General features: G+C 42.6%; 1 protein-coding gene across 3 annotated transcripts in view; it reads left to right on the top strand.

The window, feature by feature from the left end:
* Positions 1-19,315, top strand: part of cnnm2b (cyclin and CBS domain divalent metal cation transport mediator 2b) — a 48,227-nt gene that overhangs the window by 27,710 nt on the left and 1,202 nt on the right. Inside the window, exons 2-7 of one of the 3 annotated variants that reach the window (XM_084076948.1) lie at positions 9,202-9,345; positions 10,447-10,584; positions 12,493-12,662; positions 12,740-12,833; positions 14,943-15,005; positions 18,481-18,659. In XM_084076948.1, the coding sequence (XP_083933074.1) occupies positions 9,202-9,345; positions 10,447-10,584; positions 12,493-12,662; positions 12,740-12,833; positions 14,943-15,005; positions 18,481-18,659 (788 nt within the window). Of the gene's footprint in view, positions 1-9,201; positions 9,346-10,446; positions 10,585-12,492; positions 12,663-12,739; positions 12,834-14,942; positions 15,011-18,480; positions 18,660-19,315 lie in introns of all 3 variants that reach the window. The other 2 variants (XM_084076949.1, XM_084076950.1) reach the window with 2 other exon arrangements.

Raw genomic sequence — 19,315 nt, 5'->3', positions numbered from 1 at the left:
ATGGCAGATAAACCATTTGTAAAGCACTTGATTTAGCTTGTATTTTTCATCATTCTTATTAGAATAAGTATAAGAAAACAGTTGAAAAGTAGCCGCTGCTGCTGCTGTGTGTCTTTCAACACTATGGAGGCGAGGATCTAACTTTCTCAATAGAAGAGCAGGGAGATCAGATGCAACCAACACAGTTGTGTTAGTTCTATGTATTAACTTATTCTGCCATACATTTTATTCACAAAAGAAGTTATGGATTTAACATTGCTATTCATCATCATGGATGTCTTTGGACATAAATGAGGACACATTACAAGATTGATTTAGGAAGGAATAAAATCAGAGTACGTAGTACTTACAGTACTGTATACGTAGCAGTAGTGGCTCAGAGCCTCTATGAGTTTAGTGTGAAAGGGCTCTTTTGTGATGTCATGCGTGAGTTTTGATTGGTCTACTTTTGTGGCCACAGATGCAAATACATGCATGTATATACAGACAGACAGACAGACAGACAGACAGACAAGCAGGCAGGAAGCTTGGCCTTCAGCCACTCCATAAAAAAAACTTTTGTAATAGGTACTGATGGCAAATTTTGTATATCTGTCAGAATCTGTTTCCCATTTGCTCGAGCTTCACAGGGAAACAGACTCTGCCAGTGTTTGGCAGCACACTGCAGCACAGGTGGTCCACTCCAAATCCAATAGGAATGGATCCTGTTCCAACAGCATTCGGCACAAATTGAGCAGTGTGAATATTTCTGGGACAGATTGCGCGGATCAATCATTTACGTAAAACATTTCAATTTAATCAAAGGAATTAAGCTTCTCATTGTGCAAATATTAGACACATCTGTGTGTGAGGGTTGACAAAATTAAGTCACAGAGAGGTCTCTGTGTGGTTGACTTGTTCATGGAACAGGCTTTTTGTGTTATATCAGACGCCACTTACAAACATCATCAACCTTAGAAATGGAGACTAGTTTGTACTAGTGTGAGGAAGCCTTGGGTATGTACATAAAAATGCACTCCGAGTGGTCTGAATACAGTATACAGTTGCTGTAGGCCCACTAGCTGTGAGGAGGAGAACATGCTCTCTGAACCCTTAAGTGTTCATTTAAATGCATTATTTTTATATTCTGCTGTATGATAGTTCTTGTAGTATTGATATTGGATATCAGCTGGGATAAGGATCATGCATGCTCACACATAAACACACACGGACAGATATACAGCCCCCCAATGAGGATTTGTTCTATTTTTAAAAAGTGTAACGAAACATGATAGTTATATTTATATGACAACATAATTTATATTGTTTTGATAATATGGGTGAACGTTTCTCGCAACAGAATCATATTATCGTAGGAGATGATACACTATACTAGTCTGACTGTAAGATGTGCTAGTAAGGACTTACTTAAATAAATAGTCAACATGTCATGTACTGTAAAAACAGGGCAACATGACAGTTTGTGTCAATGGAAAAACAGGTCAAATGGCTTGACTGGACTGGAAACTCCATTCTTTTTTTCACTGGAGGTGGCTTTGGAAAGAAGACGTTATCCAATGCGTTCCCATTGCCCCAAGCGTACGCTATATTTGTCCGAACTGAAATATTTGGAAAAATAGGGGGAGAGCAGGATGGTGGGGGTGAAGTGGGGTGGGGGTGCAATGAGTGTCTACAACAGATATTGACTCCTCCACCCCATCTCCAACCTCAACCCTCCAACCCTTATGTGCCTATTTATAGGTGGAAATTGCGCTATGGAAAAATATGACAAAGCTGCATTCCATAAATAAGCTGGGAATGGTGGAAAAGAGCACTGGCTTAGTCTCTGAAGGCCTGAGTGGATGTTCTCAGGCCTGGCCTGGGGGTATGGATGGATGGATGGATGGATGGAGGGAGGAATTGGGTGATGAATGGTCTAAATACATAATGAGCTATCTATCAGTAATAGAGACCGTAATCTATGGCTTCGGTTTTGATCACGGCCAAACTCCAGTAAAAAGCATATCCAAGTTTAGTGCTTTGTACAGTAAAACAATTACTCTGGTCATCAGAAGTGAGTATCTTGTAATGTATATAAGTACTTTGTGTTATGGTGATGCTACATGCTTTTCACAAAGAATGCAATGTCATTACAAACTGAGATGGATATTAAATTGTTTACAGAGCTAACCATTTGTGGAGTTGTGTATGTGTCTGTCTGTCTGTCTGTCTGTCTGTCTGTCTGTCTGTCTATCTATCTGTCTGTCTGCCTGTGTGTCTGCCTGTCACCTCCACCCGACCAAAACGATTACTGTTTTTTACACATTTATGTTTTGACACACCTTTTAGTGCCACATATGCCCCGTTCTGATGCCTACTTCACTGCTAGAGAAAAGGGCGATCTCCTATTTGTGTTCAAATACAAAATGTTATTTGTCACATACACAGTTGTATACTTGTATACAACATGCAGTGAAATGCTTGTAAATGATAATTTCCTGACCGGGAAGTGTACCCTGGCCACGGCAGTGGACGTAAAGAGTACTGAATCCTAACCCCTGGACCACTAGGGAGCGGTGTCTGTATTTGTATGTGTTGGGGTGTTGGGGGTTGCAGTCAATTCACATTCACTTCACAATTCAGTTTAAAATCGAAATTGACACTGCAGTTCATATAACAATATATAGATTTCTCAGCTCTAGTGTGCTTGGCATGTGTGTGTCCAAGCCTGCATTCAGTGTAGGGATGGGACGATATGAAAATTTCATGTCACGATTATTGTGACCAAAATAATCGCGATTTACGATATTTGCGATAATCTAAATATGCTTAAAACTCTTAAACTCTTTATTAATCACTTGAACCCTAGCATCCATATGGGATAAAATAATCCCTACAGCAGTGGTGTCTTGTAGAACTCCCCCTGGCCTCCATAAGGACACACTGTCTCGCCGAGGCCCACTGCCAAGCTCCAGACTCCAGGGGTTCATGAGTGTCAGTCTCCCCATTCTACCTCTGATCCCCCTGAGAGACAGCCTGCTGTAATTATGGCAGCTTAGGAGCTATGAATAAACAGACAATTTTTTCCTTCTAGTATATTTATGGAAGACAGTAGTTGCTTTTCTCTCTGCCACAAAGGTTTTTTTTGTGGGAAAGTGGAAAGTATGTGGTCATCTTGTGGGACAGTGAAACAAAATGATTTGGAGCTACTGTGTGAAAGAGCTTGCGTGATTTGGAGCTACTGTGTGAAAGAGCTTGCGTGTGTGTGTGTGTGTGTGTGTGTGTGTGTGTGTGTGTGTGTGTGTGTGTAAATGGTGCATTTATATAGCGCTTATTATCCAAAGTGCATTACATTCACCTATTCACACACCAACGGCAGAGGAAACCGTGCAAGGCACCAACCTGCTCATCAGGAGCAATTAGGGGTTCAGTGTCTTGCTGAAGGACACTAACTCTGGGGGAGCCCGGGATCGAACTGGGAACCTTCCGTTTCCCAAGCGGCCGGTCTACCTCCCACTGCCGCCCCCGTGTGTGTGTGTGTGTGTGTGTGTGTGTGTGTGTGTTTGTGTGCGTGTGTGTGTGCGTATGCGTGTGCGTGCGTGCGCGTGTGCGTGTGTGTGTGTGTGTGTTTTTTTGAGTGGTGCCAACCACTCCTATATCTGACTTTGTCTGTGTGTCCGTCCGTATGTATGTCCAATAAACAAACATTGATGACAACATCAATACGGGGCTCATCAAAGGCACCACTCTCTTCACACAGGGTGTGATTTTTGATTGACACATGACACTATGTACAGAACAAAATGCACACAGGAAAAGTCAAAAGGATGACACCAAAAGCTAAAACCGTATTTCCATCGTGGTCCCATTGATCTAGATGTGTAACCTGGAGGGGGGGGGGGGGTTACAAATGGACTAAAAACTGAATAAATAATCTAAAAATAAAAGTACATGTAAAATTAGGTCGAGCTGCTGGTAAGCCAGCTCTTTAGCGAGGACTTAAAGCTAGCCATCGAGCCAATGGACTTAATGCTTGTGGGCAGACCATTCCATGCAACTGCTGCAAAAATGAACTTTGGCCCAGACAGCTTTTGAATTGGCAAGGCACAAAGTTGGTGGAGCTTCCTCTGGTTGCATGACTTTGTACCGCACTAACCTTCGAAAAGTAATTATGTAAATACTTAGGTGCAGCATTGTTTGTAATCCTGTGAACCATACACATTTTAATTTGAGTGACTCTTTCCTCAACTTTGAGCCACTTGATGCTAATGAAATGGGCAGCGAGAAGATGTGTTTTGGAATGAGTTTGAGAATCGTTCTGTGAGATCTGGAGCTTTTTCTTGAGGATGAGGGTGTTGCTAGAGTGCCAGGATGAGCAGGCAAAATCAAAATGGCATTGAAGCAGTGCCCCTGCCTGCCAGTATTACAAGGGCACTTCTGTCAGTCCAGGTAAATATTCTACTAAGAAATGTTACACTTTTGCCTTCAAGATAACCGTCTGTCTGTGTGTGTGTGTGTGTGTGTGTGTGTGTGTGTGTGTGTGTGTGTGTGTGCGTGTGTGTGTGTGTGTGTTAATATCGGAATAGCAGGTTAATATCGGAATACTGATATATTATGATTTCAGTTGTTACAATTCCAAACATGCAAACATGACCTGCTTTAATTCATTGTCTACATTAGTAGCTTAATGACTAGTATTACAATTCTGTTGTCTTTTATGTCCAATGTATTTGTATTTAAGTTCATAAAGTTAGCAAAAGTATAACTAAATGCATTTGAAATTAAATAAAAATGTTACTTTTCAGGATTACAATTCAAAAGTAGCAAATAAAAACTGTTTTCCAATTCAAAAATAGCAAAAATAGCAGATCTACAAGCTCAAAACGCATGTAGATCGGATATTTTTGAATTGGAATCCAGATTTTCAAATCTACAATCTCAGAACGTGCCGCACTGCGCCCCGTTTGGAGCTTGTAGATCGGCTATTTTTTTTCACCTTTTTTGACAAAGTATGGCATTCATTTACAAAAAAGGTTAAAATATTGAGATAAGTGGTGCCTGCCCGACAGTATATGCAATGTGGCCCTCTGGAATGAGTGGGGAAATATAGTGGCCCTCTCCATCATCAAAGTTGCCCACCCCTGATCCAGAGCAAGGGGACAGAGTCAGGGGGTACAGGTCTAGTGGAAGGGGACAGTGTCAGGGGGTACAGGTCCAGAGGAAGGGGACAGAGTCAGTGGGTACAGGTACAGAGGAAAGGGTCAGAGTCAGTGGGTACAGGTACAGAGGAAAGGGACAGAGTCAGGGGGTACAGGTCCAGAGGAAGGGGACAGTGTCAGGGGGTACAGGTCCAGAGGAAGGGGACAGTGTCCATTTTTGGGCGGCCATAGCTGAATGGGTAGAGACTAGAGAGGCTGTCTCGGAAATCAGAAGGCCCTCCGTTTGCCTCACGGCCACTTTATATTTGTTGAAGAGTCCCTGACACTCCCTTTCCATTTATCTGTGTATTTGTCTACTTGTCTGACTGTAGCTCTGTTTGTTTGTCTGTCCATCCATATACAGTAAATCGTAGTATCTGTCTTTCTGACTGTCTGAATCTCAGTCCCTCACATCTAGTGTTCACCTACGTGGGCGATCTGACCAATATGCCCATATATGGAGATCTCTGTATCTGTCATTCCATGTCCTTTTATGCCCATATATATGGATATTCCTGAAGTCATCAGTATATGCCCATATATGGGCATATGACAAGGTCACATGCCCATATGTCTGAGTCATAGTGACAGGCCACCGGCCAGCCTCTATGGCTATGCCTGATTCAGAATCAACTTTATTGTCACATCACAGGTTTACAGGTGTAAAACAGTGGGTGAATTTTTTTTTTGTGCCTGCTCCATCATCAAAAGAGAAGAGGGTTATGTCATAATGAAGGGCTTGAACCTGCGTTACCCGCTGTCACCAGACCGCTACACCAGCCGTCCGGGCCAGCCAATTTTAATATAGGATTCTACACCTTGCCATACTGAATGTTAATAGTCTTTTATTTTATTTCATTTTTATTTTTTCAAGTCATGCTGTCTGTGTACCATTTATTCTAGGGACTCTATTCTTTATACGTCGGGATCAGGACTCGAACCCGCAACGCACTGTCAGGCTACATTGGAGCTTAGGTGCTCGGACCGCTAGGCCAGTGGTCCAGCTCAACATTCATTTAAAGACGTCTCTTTTGACGATGCCCCTGGCGAGGTCTTGGTCATTACAACGTTTGTCTATACGTAACCTTCCGCTCAAAAAGGAATGCTGCAGGCAGCCCGAGGATATTTTGGAACATAAACATAAGTTGTCGTAAACGGTATTTACTAACGGTAAAACACATAAATAAACACATTTCAGTACCTATGTCATTTTGGCGTGAGTGTTGTGTCGGGGGCAGACACTCGTGAATAAACATAGTGTTTACTGTGAAAGAATAAGAATATGCTAGTGAAAGATTATATCAAAAATAACTTTTGTTTAATTGAGTTATACAGTATGACTTTAAATAAGTGATCGTTATCGACTCCACAAATCCCAAGTGATTCAAAAATATGTTATGGTTTTTATGGAAACCATGTAGCATAGTTTCAAGGGAGTGATGGCGGTATGATTTTTCCATTGTGGGAGGAATTTGTAAAATTTCCGTCTCTTTACATTTTTACCCATGGGACAATCTGGAGGATAAACAATACTAAACTTGGTATAAACAGGTTTCTCTATGGCATTTCAACTGAATAGCTTCCCATTTGGTTTAAGTGTTTGTCATTCTTGGCCTGTTGAAAAGTCTTATGACAGGTCGTATCTGATACTGGTACTTGACCTTAAGTACACCTCATTTGAGGGGGAGGTGGTGAGAAGTGTTACTGATCTGTGGACAAACATCCTTATAGGATTAGCTTGAATTGGCAAAAAGAGGCTTGTGCTTTCACATTTGTGTGATTCCGACATTTATTTGAAGAGAGTAAAAGAGAGTGTGTGTGTGTGTGTGTCGGTGTGTGTGTGTGTGTGTGTGTGTGTGTGGGTGTGGGTGTGGGTGGGTGGGTGGGCGGGGGCTGTCCTCCACCTGTCCTTATCAGTTGGTTTACGCATAGATGAGAGGTTAGGCCTAGTATTGTGTTTGAAAGGTGAGGTCATGTTGACACACATTCCGACACATTGGTTGTCATTGATCAAACGTGACCTGTCAATGCCCATTGATGCGCTGGTTTAATATATGAAGATGTCCTTCCCAATGGTCTCTAGGAGATTGTGAGCCATACCTAAACCTATTCGGCTTATTTGTCACAGCAATGAATTAGCCTACATAGGAACACGCTGAATGGCATGGATAGAAGTTTTGGTGGAAGCTGGATTTAAACCTCCGGTTTGTGAAATAAATTCCACTGGTAAGGCAGGAAGTGAGAGATCACACTGCAAATTATGGGTCCATTTTTGACATTTTCAGAGTTATATCAACACTCAGGATTTTACAGTGCACCCACTACACTAGCATTGATCTGTTTATACTGTGCCTACCCCTCCCCATGGCAGTTCCTAGTTATTGCTTGCTCAAGGACTTCTGAGACCTGATTACTCTAATGGTAAAGGCCCATTGACATTTTAGTTTGTTATAGTTAAAACCCGCTCTCACTGATAAAGCAACATACTAAAAATGTCAATGGCATCATTATGAAAATACCTCTACATGGCCGGGGCGGGTATTCTGAGAAAGACTATCCCAGAGATTACCAATCAATGTTCATTGTTCATTGGAAGTATTGCCTACACTGTAGGCAATACTTCCAATGAACAATGAATTAATTACTGTACAGTAATCAGCCTACCACATAATTGGACAGATATTTGTATCATACAGTTAGTGTGTGTTATGCACACCACCATTATAGTTAGCCTATGAATGACCATGCTGTTGTAGAGGCATACATGCAGGTGCAATCAGTGTAATAAAACACACTTGGTGATGAGTCAAGAAGTACATCTGTGGCTGGCTTCCAAATGCAGCAGCCATAACAATGAACATCCGTGTTCTTCACAAATAAATACACGTGCGCTCGTGCACACGCACGCACGCACACACACACACACACACACACACACACACACACACACACACACACACACACACACACACACACACACACACGCAGCTACATGTGCACACACACACACACACACACACACACACACACACAGACATCGGCTCGCCCATTATTTACAGCCAGGCCTATCTGCATGCAAACGACTCGCTCCAAGACAATCTGATCACACATCTGAGGCTTCGCCTGGCCCCGCTTGCTCGCTTGGTGAGAATATCGCTGGGGCCGAATGGAAACTTCATTTTGCAGGGGCTAATATTAGCCCGGGCCTCTGGAAAATTCCTTTTAAATGATCACAAGCTGAGAAAAGGCAAAGAATTTGTTTAGCGTTTTGCCTGACTGTATTCTCTGTGTGCACGGCAGAGCTTTCTCTTTTTTCCTTTCAGATGGTACAGCACACAGGATGGTCCTGGGAAAGCACATGTGGGGGGGGCGGGGGGGGGGGGGGGGGGCTGGGGGCTGCATATGATGGACTGGAGGAGAAAGTCTGTCTGTCTGTCTGTCTGTCTGTCTGTCTCTCTCAGTGTCTCTCTCTCTGTCTGGAGTCTGTTCCAGATGTTTTAGTTTTTTTGTGTTTGCATACATGTACTAACACTTAATTGCTCTATTCATTAATATCTGACTGAATGAGAGGAGTGCTTCTCTTCACATCTGTAATCCATAGTGCAATAATTCCACATTTCTTATTTTATTTTGCCATTTGATTTGTTCACATTGTACAATGTGTACACAATACACATCGTAGCATGTGTTGCAATGCGTTGTATTGTATTGCCATGCATATCCTACAGCCTTTGTTACCTGCACTGGGTACGGTGCTTATCTTTGTTGACCCATATTTCACACAGTGAAACATGGAACTTTAAGCTCTTTATCACAACACAACCCCATCGTTATAACCTGTGTGTGTGTGTGTGTGTGTGTGTGTGTGTGTGTGTGTGTGTGTGTGTGTGTGTGTGTGTGTGTGTGTGTGTGTGTGTGTGTGTGTGTGTGTGTGTGTGTGTGTGTGTGTGTGTGTGTGTGTGTGTGTGTGTGTGTGTGTGTGTGTGTGCGTGCGCGCACGCACACATGCATTTATTTTCTTTAGGTAAATCTCACCTGGCCATAGTTCAGAGGGTAAACAATGAGGGCGAAGGGGACCCCTTCTATGAGGTTCTGGGAATTGTCACCTTGGAAGATGTCATCGAGGAAATCATCAAGTCAGAGATTCTGGATGAAACAGACTTATACAGTAGGTTCTCTAGATAAAGTTCAATACATGCTCCTTCAGGCTTTCCGAACTAATTCAGACAGTCGGGACACCTGGGTGTGCAGGAGCGTCCGAAAATCGAATGTTCTGAAAATTATCACTTCCCTTTCCGAAAAAACAACAACAACAACGTTTGGACTTCAGAAGGAGCATGTATTGCGCTTAAGACTCTCCTATTTACAATTGCCATACTACACTGTACTGGACTTGTTTTAATGTCTGCAAAAATATTGCTTGCCCATAATACCTGCCTGCCAAACAATGTTGTCACACAATACTATATATATTCAGTTCAAGTACTTGAACTATGTGTGTGTGTGTGTGTGTGTGTGTGTGTGTGTGTGTGTGTGTGTGTGTGTGTGTGTGTGTGTGTGTGTGTGTGTGTGTGTGTGTGTGTGTGTGTATGTGTATGTGTATGTGTATATATATATATATATATATATATATATATATATATATATATATATATATATATAATTAATGTGATAATTGCAAAGTGTTACCCATTACGTTGCCAGGCTTGGATTTTTCAAGCTTCTCTCAGTGCCAAAGAGCTCTAAGTTGATCCAACCTTGCTGTTTTGCACCATATAAACTCGCTGTTACTTCAGTGTAACAGTCAATGGTAACTAATTATGATTATGTTTCGCCATAACAATAATTCACATATCATGTAACCTAATAAACACACAGTCTAAAAGAAGTGCCACCCTCCAGTAAGTGCGGGGTCGGGGGAATTGATCATGCTTATAAAATAAACGTCTGGGTTATTAATGGAAGCATCATGGTACAGTATGTTTAAAGACATGTAGACATTTGTGCCATTCCGTATGTCACTTGAAAACATACAGCTTTAAGTTATGCTAAGAATGTGGTAAGCTAACAATGTAGCCCCCCCAAGTCTCTTTTAGTTCTAAGAAGTTCTCCACAGCTTCCTTTCCTGAAAAAGCAATATAGCTTTAGGTTACTTCAGTTTAGTCACCCCACAACCCAGGACTACTAACTAGCTCAGTATTCCGTGCTGTGGGCCTTTCTGTTCTATTATACACTCAGGTTTGATTTTTATTCATTTTTTGCCCCTCAGCTGACAATAAAACTAAGAAGAAAATCACCCATCGGGAGAGGAAACAGGATTTCTCAGCCTTCAAGCCCAACGACAATGAAATGAAGGTTAAAATATCACCTCAGCTTCTGCTGGCTACCCTACGTTTCCTAGCAACAGGCAAGTGGGCTGCGTTGCTGCTTGACTTCCCCCAGTGTGCCCTCAGTCCTTCACTGTGGGGAAAGTGTGTGTGTGTGTGTGTGTGTGTGTGTGTGTGTGTGTGTGTGTGTGTGTGTGTGTGTGTACAAGTTTTGTGTTTGGGGGAAGTGGTTGTGGGGAGCAGTGAGTATGTGTGTTGAATGAATATGTGTATCTGTGTTGTCAGACTGTGTGTAAGGGAATGATTTGTGTGAGCATTCAACAAGTGTGTTGTCAAGTTTGTGGGTGTGGGTGTTAACATGTATGTGTATGTATGTGTGCACGTGCGTGCGTGTGTGAGTGCGCATGTTTGTGCGTACGGGTGTGTGTGTGTGTGTGTGTGTGTGTGTGTGTGTGCGTATATGTGCACGTGCGGGCATGTGTGCTTGCAGGAGGTGCTAGGCCTCTCAGGAACACGGCACGGGACGTCTGTGTGAACTGCGTGCAGATCTAAAAAACATTGGCAACTATTTGCTTGCATGTCATGAACTAAGAGGTTACAAGTTGCGATCTTAGCCCACAGCTTTAAAAACACCACCCTGTTTGTTTACACTACTTCCTCAATGACATCACTTCCAGCGGTTTTGGCCTATGGTCGGGGTTCTCACAGAAGTTGATGTACTTGAGAGTAAAATGTGAAAAATGTCACCCGCTTTCCCTTGGGAAACGGATTTCTGAATGTGGAATGCCCGACTTCTCCAGTAGCAGCAGTTGATTATACCTTACTGCAGTTGGATTTGCTTTAGAACTTTGACCTAGCAGCTAAGCATTGATTAAGAACCCCCTAAAGGCTATTAGGGAGTTTAGTTCCTGGTGGTGGAGCCAGCAGCCAGATGCCACATATCACCGCCACAGATTTGAAGGAGCTGACTGGCCTCACACATGGTTGAACTTGAACTTGACCAATCCTGATCAGGATAGATCACTTCACAGAGTGCTCTGGTGGTGCAGGGGTAAAATTCCTAGGGGTCGAATCCTTCGTGGTCCTTGGCCGGGCGTCTATACGAGCACGATCTCACAGAACTTGGTTCTGGTTCTCATTTAGAATACTACTCTGTTGCTTCTGGTAACATCATTTTGTACTCCCAGTGCCAAGAACAAAGTTGCTTGAACTCACTGTTATATACAGGTCAATAGCAATTTCCAATTACTTGGTACGAGATATATTGCCAAGTAACATTTGTGTATTTGTTTAATTAGACTGAATGTTTTTATTTGATTTTATAATGTACATTTTTCTTTAGTATTATTATTTTTTTGTTTTTATACTTAACTGCATATCTGTATTGTATTGTATTTGCTTTGTTCAGGACAACAGGAAGACTAGAGGCTCATTCATGTGTCACTAATGGAGATCCTTTCTTTAATAAACATAAACGAACACAGTTACCCATGTCCGCCAGAGGGAAGCTGGGTGGGGAGGGAAATCTTTGTCTCTGCACCATCAACTCCTACAGGTTGGTCAAGGGTGCCTGTCAGCAGGGGTGTTGAACTGTGAGGAATAGTGTGTTCTGTGTGCGTTACATCTTCCTGGTGAGGCTCCTCACTAGCACGGTGAAAAGAAGAGGCAGGCGATTCCATGTGTTTAGTTGGATGAATGTACATGGTTTCAATACCATCCCTGGGACCAACAAGTCAAAAGACCAACCAGTAGGGGTCAGCGGTGACAAGACTACACAAGTGTGTGGGCAATATTGGCAGGGAGAAAAGAGGGGGAAATTGTCAAAACTAAAAACAAAAAAGATTGATCACTTAATGCTCGTTAGTGAGCCTGTGTAAAGTATTTTTGATGTCAACGCAGCACTGTGTTTACAATGCGGAGTGAGATAGCATTGCATAATATGTTTGAAATGCGTTATGATATTGTTTTGCTTCTTATCTCTTTTCTAGAGATTGAGTCGTTTGGGCCGGTGCAGATGTCAGAAAAGATTCTCCTGCGTCTGTTAAAGCATCCCAATGTCATCCAAGATCTGAAGTATGACGAGAAGAACAAGCGGGCACCCGAACATTACCTCTTCCACAGGAACAAGCCTGTTGACTATTTCATACTCATCCTCCAGGTATGTGGACACACAGGTAGAAATAAACATGATGAGAAAGATTGTATGTATCTAAATAATAATCTCTTGTCCCATAGGGAAAGGTGGAGGTGGAGGCTGGGAAAGAGGGAATGAAGTTCGAAGCAGGGCCTTTCTCCTCCTACGGGATGATGGCTCTCACAGCTTCACCAGGTAAGGCCTCTCTCTACCTTCCTGTCGTTCATACTCTGTATAGAAAGACTGCATTCAATGTTTTATATTCCTTTTACTTCAACATTTCATCAACCTCAAAAGGAGACACTAAAAGGATGTTTTTTTTATCTTATTACAGTGTAAAGATAAACCTTTATTGATCCCAATAGGCTAATTCAGTCGTAGCAGCAACAGCAGTAAGAGGGAAACATTGGATAGGGAGAATAAGATCAAATCAAAATCAAATAAATATATGTCTGATACTAGATACTGGATACTGTATCTGCACTTGGTCGGACTGAGTTAACTTATTGATATAAGTATCAATATAGAATGTATCTCTAGTAAATATATGCATGAATTTACATCTATCTCCAGTTAATATATACATCGATATACTGTATGTACATACTCTCAACAGTGTGACTGATATTGTCTGGCAGGCCTTTAACAGCTAGTATCTGGATAATGTGTACAGTCTTATCAACATTGAATATGAATATAATGAGCATAGTTTATCAACAATGGTTGTATGAGAGAAAATAACTAGGTCTCACAACAGTGTACACCCCAGTAGCCCATGTGCAAGTGTGCCAGTAATTCCAAAGAACAGTGCAGAACATAATGGGGGTCAGGCTTCGATGTGGAGCCTGATATAGCTACTGGCACAAAGGACTGTCCAAGTCGCTTTGTGGCATGCCGGGGGTAAATCTGTGGCTCCTCATCCCCACCAGCACATCATAGAGGGAATGAGAGGGGTTCTCCAGGATAGCGTCCAGCTACCTCCTCATCCTCCCCTCCACAACCACCTCCAGACTGTCCAGGCTTTACTCACCAGCTTGTTCAGTTTGTTGGCATCCTTTGTGTTGATGTTACCCCCCACCCAACAGACCCCAGCAAAGAAGAGAACAGTTTGCTCTGTCCTTTGCTGTAGAGGGCCACAGAGTTGTCAGTCCAGCCCAGTTTATTGTTCATGTGTACCCCCAGGAACTTGTGCACATACAAAGAGTACAAAGAGGTCTTATATAGGGATAGGAGCAGTCCACCATAATTGTGTGATTTATTTTTTTATAGTTGGATGGAGATAAAGCACAGAGGATTACATATGGAGAGCATTCAGAGAATCCAGAACAAGGGAAAACGTGAATGTATACTTTGTCGCACAGTCTCGAGTGACGTGTCTGTGAGACAAAGTATGAATTAGGCTTAAATGGCAAACAAACCCCTGTTGGCTGCGACAGAATGGGGAACTGATTAGTGTGTTTTAAAGCTGGCTCTTCTATGGATAGCACCACATGGTCTGATGTGACCCAGATCAGATACTGCTATTCAGGTTAGCACTTTGGTTGGCTGTGTCACTAAGGCAGCAAAGATGCTACTATATCTTTGCTGCCTTGGTACTTCACCTCCACTTTTGGTTCCTCCATGATGGAATACCTTGTAAATAAGTGTTACAGGGATAGCATAACATTGGCTACTTTCTGCGTTACTCAACACATCCAGAGCAAGCGTCACTGAGTGGTCCTGCAGTGTGAACTCGAAGTACCCAGCTCTTATTAGAAATTTAGTGGGAGTCTTTGGCACTGTGCTGACATGGCATCTCTTCTCTGACAATGCTGTCACACAGTAATGTCCTTTATTCTGCAGAGCCCCCACAGCTACTCATTCATAAACTGCATGCAGCTATTTGGTGAATATGGGATGTCAGAGACGCCTGCTGGCCAAAGGGTAGAATTACATCAATTTCACTGGTTGATTGGCCTTGCTGTGCATGAAGGGGCGTTTACAGCAAGCAGCAGCACTGCAGTACAACAACATAATATTCTGGTGTGAAGTGCAAAAGATGGAGCATGATTTCACAAGTTGGAAGGCAGTGGGTAATGTTTGACTTTATCATACAGTCACAGTCAAGACTAATTAAGCGGATAGGTAGTACTGTATATTCGATACAACCATTTCCGGCGTGTATAGTGTCTTTAACAACAACCCCAGATAGTTACCTTTTCAGGTGGTTTCTTTTTTCTACATTATTCCTCACCTGTGGTGACAGACTTTTCCCCTCCCTCCCCTCCCATCCCCTCATGTGTTTCTTCATCTCTCTCCTTCTAGTCCCTCTGTCTCTGTCTCGTACATTTGTTGTCAGTAGGGCTGAGTCATTAGCAGGATCTCCAGGTAATGTAACCTTGTCTTCCTCATTTCCTTCACTGATTGCCTGTGTCCCAGTCACTCACTACTGCACTATGTAGTGATTATGCCATTCTATTTGGTGTCAGACTGTATAGTGAGTATTATTATATCATCTATAGCAGGGTTCCCCAATTACTTTTCCCCAAGGGCCAAATTATGTCTCGGGTACGAAGCCAAGGGCCAGGGACATTGTGCCCGCGCGCCGAAATCGTGCACCGCGCGAAGCACGCGTGCGCAACATTTTTAGTTTTTTATTTGTTTTTTTTCTCTAATCGAGCTAATTTGACACTGTGTTATTTTAGGCCTGGGATTCTTAAATCCTGTGTTGAGGGTCACCAAAGGAAAAAATGCACTCTGGAAACAAAATAAGTCTGCTTGAAAAGTAATACAGATTAACAGCAGCCAGTTGTACATACTGAAAATCTAAATAAGTCTAGAATCAACAATTGACTTACAGATGTGTTTGTTGGTCTGCTTGAACAGTAATACAGATATTATTATTTTTCAAAAAAAACGACAGTCGTCGCGGGCCGCACAGTTGCCTCTCGCTGGCCGCAAATGGCCCGCGGGCCGCCTATTGGGGAACCCTGATCTATAGTGAACACATTTGTATCCCACAATGCATTGTGAAAAGTAGGGTACAATTGATTGGACTATTGCAAATGTGTTTTATTTTTTCCCTCCATTTTGCCAATGAGTTCACTACACAGTCCTCTACATAGAATTCCCTACATACAGTAGGGAGTAGTGACTGAGTGAATGATTTCGGACACAGCCCTTGTCTATCTATCCCATCCCTCCTTTCATCTAACACCAATGCAGCATGTTTTGTCGCATTACAAGCACACCTTTACATGCTTTTAACATCTACGAGCCTCATGTGTGTTTTTGACTTATTTTAATTAGTTTATATTTCTTTTGTTTGCTTCTCCTTCTCCGTGTTTGCTCTGTGCTAACTTGTGTTTGAGGTGACTTCATGACCGTTAAGTGAGTTAACGTTCAAAAGTATGTATACAGTACTGTGTATTTATGAGAAAGACAGGGAAGAGAAGAGAAGAGAAGAGAAAAGGTGAAAGAAATTGAGACTTAACACCTTCCTCTCCAGAGCCATTAGTCAAGTGGGTGAATGGTGTTTGGAGACTGGAGGCCCCGTTAACCCTCCAACTACATAAACAAGACCTACAGTTACAGCCCCCCCCAGACAACCACTGTGTGCTCATCCATGTGCATTCACATTCTCCTATGTTCACATACTTAACATATGCATGCACACATGCCCATGTGTAGTATACACACAGTAAACCCCCAGTGTTAACTCAACTGAGAGTATACAAATGTAACCAAATGGACCCTGACATGCCCAATTGTCCATTTACTGTAGTTACATTTGTATACTTTTTACACCCCTTCAGAGTTACAAATTGATAAGTTACCACTGAGGATTTTACTATACCTATTATTATTATCATTCACAGACAAATCAGGAGTGTTCATTTAAAGTCTGAAAGTGTAAAAGGTTAACCATGCGGGCGGGTTAAATGAACACAAAGTGTTTGTTTCATCTACTCTACCTCATGTGACCTACAGTGCACCTCTTACTTGTTTTTCTCCAAGTGGCCCCCACTATGTGCCCTCCTGAGGGCACACGTTTGACTGTGCATTTGCACGTGCAGATAGGTGCAGTCATGTCCCCACACACCATAGTATTGCTGTATTGACCTGGCCCCTCTGGCCCCTAGAAAGTAGAGTACTAATACACAAGAGTTCACATGCCAGGTCTTTGGCCTACTGCGTCTGATCTTCATGCATGCCTATGTCTTACACTCACACACACACACACACACACACACACACACACACACACACACACACACACACACGCACACACACACTCTCACTCACGGCTACACACTCACTCACGGCTACGCACGTGCACACACGCACGCAAGCACACACACACGCACGCACGCACGCGCGCACGCACGCACGCACGCACGCACGCACGCACGCACGCACGCACGCACGCACGCACGCACGCACGCACGCACACACACACACACACACACACACACACACACACACACACACACACACACACACACACACACACACACACACACACACACACACACACACACACACACACACACACACACGTACGTTCTCTCTCTCTCAAACGTGGGATTACATACATTCCAGTCAGAATAGTAGCATTAGCCTGCCCAAGCCTTTTCCACTTTGTTGTGTATAATTTTCACTAGGCTTCTTTAAGAAGTGGAAAACATAATCTTGCTTTAATTAAAACAAAAAGAACAAGTAATCTATTTGGGGGCCGACAGCATCACTGGAGACCACCGACTCATTACCAATGAAACCCACCCCACTCTAAAAAAACAATATAGATTAAGTTTAACATCAAGAAACTATACTTGTTATCTGATGTCTAACTTGGAACAATGTCAATTACATTCACCAGTACTCTGATCTAACAACCCTTTGTGGCTAGAAGGGAGCAGTTATGTACAAAACCTGCCATGGAATGTTAAGGGTAATTCAACACCTGGTGAGCAGTTAATCTCGGGCACCGCTGGACAATGTGACAATAACATGTGACAGTGACCACAGGTTGTTGATACTCCATACTGTTTACTGTTCCTGTAATTGCCTTCACAAATTTGTGTGCAGGGCTCATTCTTAAAAAAACTCCATATCATGAGCGTAACTAGTAATACCCAAAGTGGAATTGCATGTTGAGGGGCCTCTATAAAGCACACCTCCAAAACCGCTCTCACTTCTGTCCATAGGGGGCACCACAAACGTGAACAGATGCACCGTCTGTCATACAAACTAGTTCATACAAACTTGTGACATAGAAACAGCTTCCTCATTATTCTGACAGCTGCACCCCACAACTGACACAGCCCTGGGAAGGCAACCCGGCCAGGCGGAGATCTGTGCTCCAAGGAGCGCACTTTTCTAGTTGTCTATTCATAGCTTCAGCCATATCATACACATACACAAACATAGACCATTTCCCCCTTAATGGTTTGATTTTTTCTTTATTTTGTTTTCTCCAAAGTCATGAAAGAGTTACCAAAATTGCCATTTTGTTACATTTGTATTCACTCACAGTGAGGATTTTACTGTGCATGTTGAAAAAATATCTATCATCGTCCACAGTAAAAGTAATTTAAAGTCTGAAAATGGACCCTTACGGGCGAGTTAAATGAATGCTCCTGTGTGTGTGTGTGTGTGTGTGTGTGTGTGTGTGTGTGTGTGTGTGTGTGTGTGTGTGTGTGTGTGTGTGTGTGTGTGTGTGTGTGTGTGTGTGTGTGTGTGTGTGTGTGTCCTTTCCTGTAATGTAGGAACAACCACAGAAAAGAGTAATAACTCAGACTTCCTGAAGCTCTTCCACGATGTGCATCATGTGTTTTAAAAGCCTCCTGTATTCTCCTTACAGAGAATAAGTCTCCACCGCGACCGTTTGGACTCAACCACTCAGACTCTTTGAATAGAAGTGATCGGATAGATGCCATCACCCCAACCCTGGCCAGCAGTAACAACCAACTCAATGCCTTTCTGCAGATCTATATGCCTGACTACTCAGTCAGGGCCGGCTCAGACCTACAGTATATAAAGGTATCTCGCTCTTTCTCTCTTTATTAGATATTGTGTGTCAAGATACTTTCCGATCTTGTATTTTCTGTATTTGAAATACATAAAATACATATCTCAAATTGATATGTATTTTATATCTTGAGTAGTCTTGAGACATACTTCATATCACCTTGCCTCAACTAATGAATGAAGCCTTGTGGAAATGTCCTTATGCATTCAAGATAGTTTACTTTTGTGATAACTACATTACTGCATAACCCATAAATTGTCAGACAAGTCTAATATTTGATTATTTGTGATGCTATGTGTCAGTATCCTGGTGTCAGTTTCATGGTCCTGGTGTCAGTAACATGGTGTCAGTAACATGGTGTCAGTATCCTGGTGTCAGTAACATGGTGTCAGTTTCATGGTCCTGGTGTCAGTATCCTGGTGTCAGTAATATGGTGTCAGTATCCTGGTGTGCACCACCAGCGTAAATGGTAAATTTATATATTATATATATATATATATATAGTTACACACCGACAGTGGAGGACACCATGCAAAGCAACAACCTGATCATCGGGAGCAGTTAGGAGTTCTGCGTCTTGCTCAAGCACACCCTACCTCCTGAGCACTGCCGCCCAGTGTTGGGGAAACTACTTTGAAAATGTAGTTAACTAAGCTACCAATTACTC

The sequence above is a fragment of the Gymnoscopelus microlampas genome (assembly GCF_963454915.1).
Source record: "Gymnoscopelus microlampas genome assembly, chromosome: 2".
In the NCBI taxonomy this organism is placed as follows: Eukaryota; Metazoa; Chordata; class Actinopteri; order Myctophiformes; family Myctophidae; genus Gymnoscopelus; species Gymnoscopelus microlampas.
This window is presented reverse-complemented; position numbering and strand designations above follow the sequence as displayed.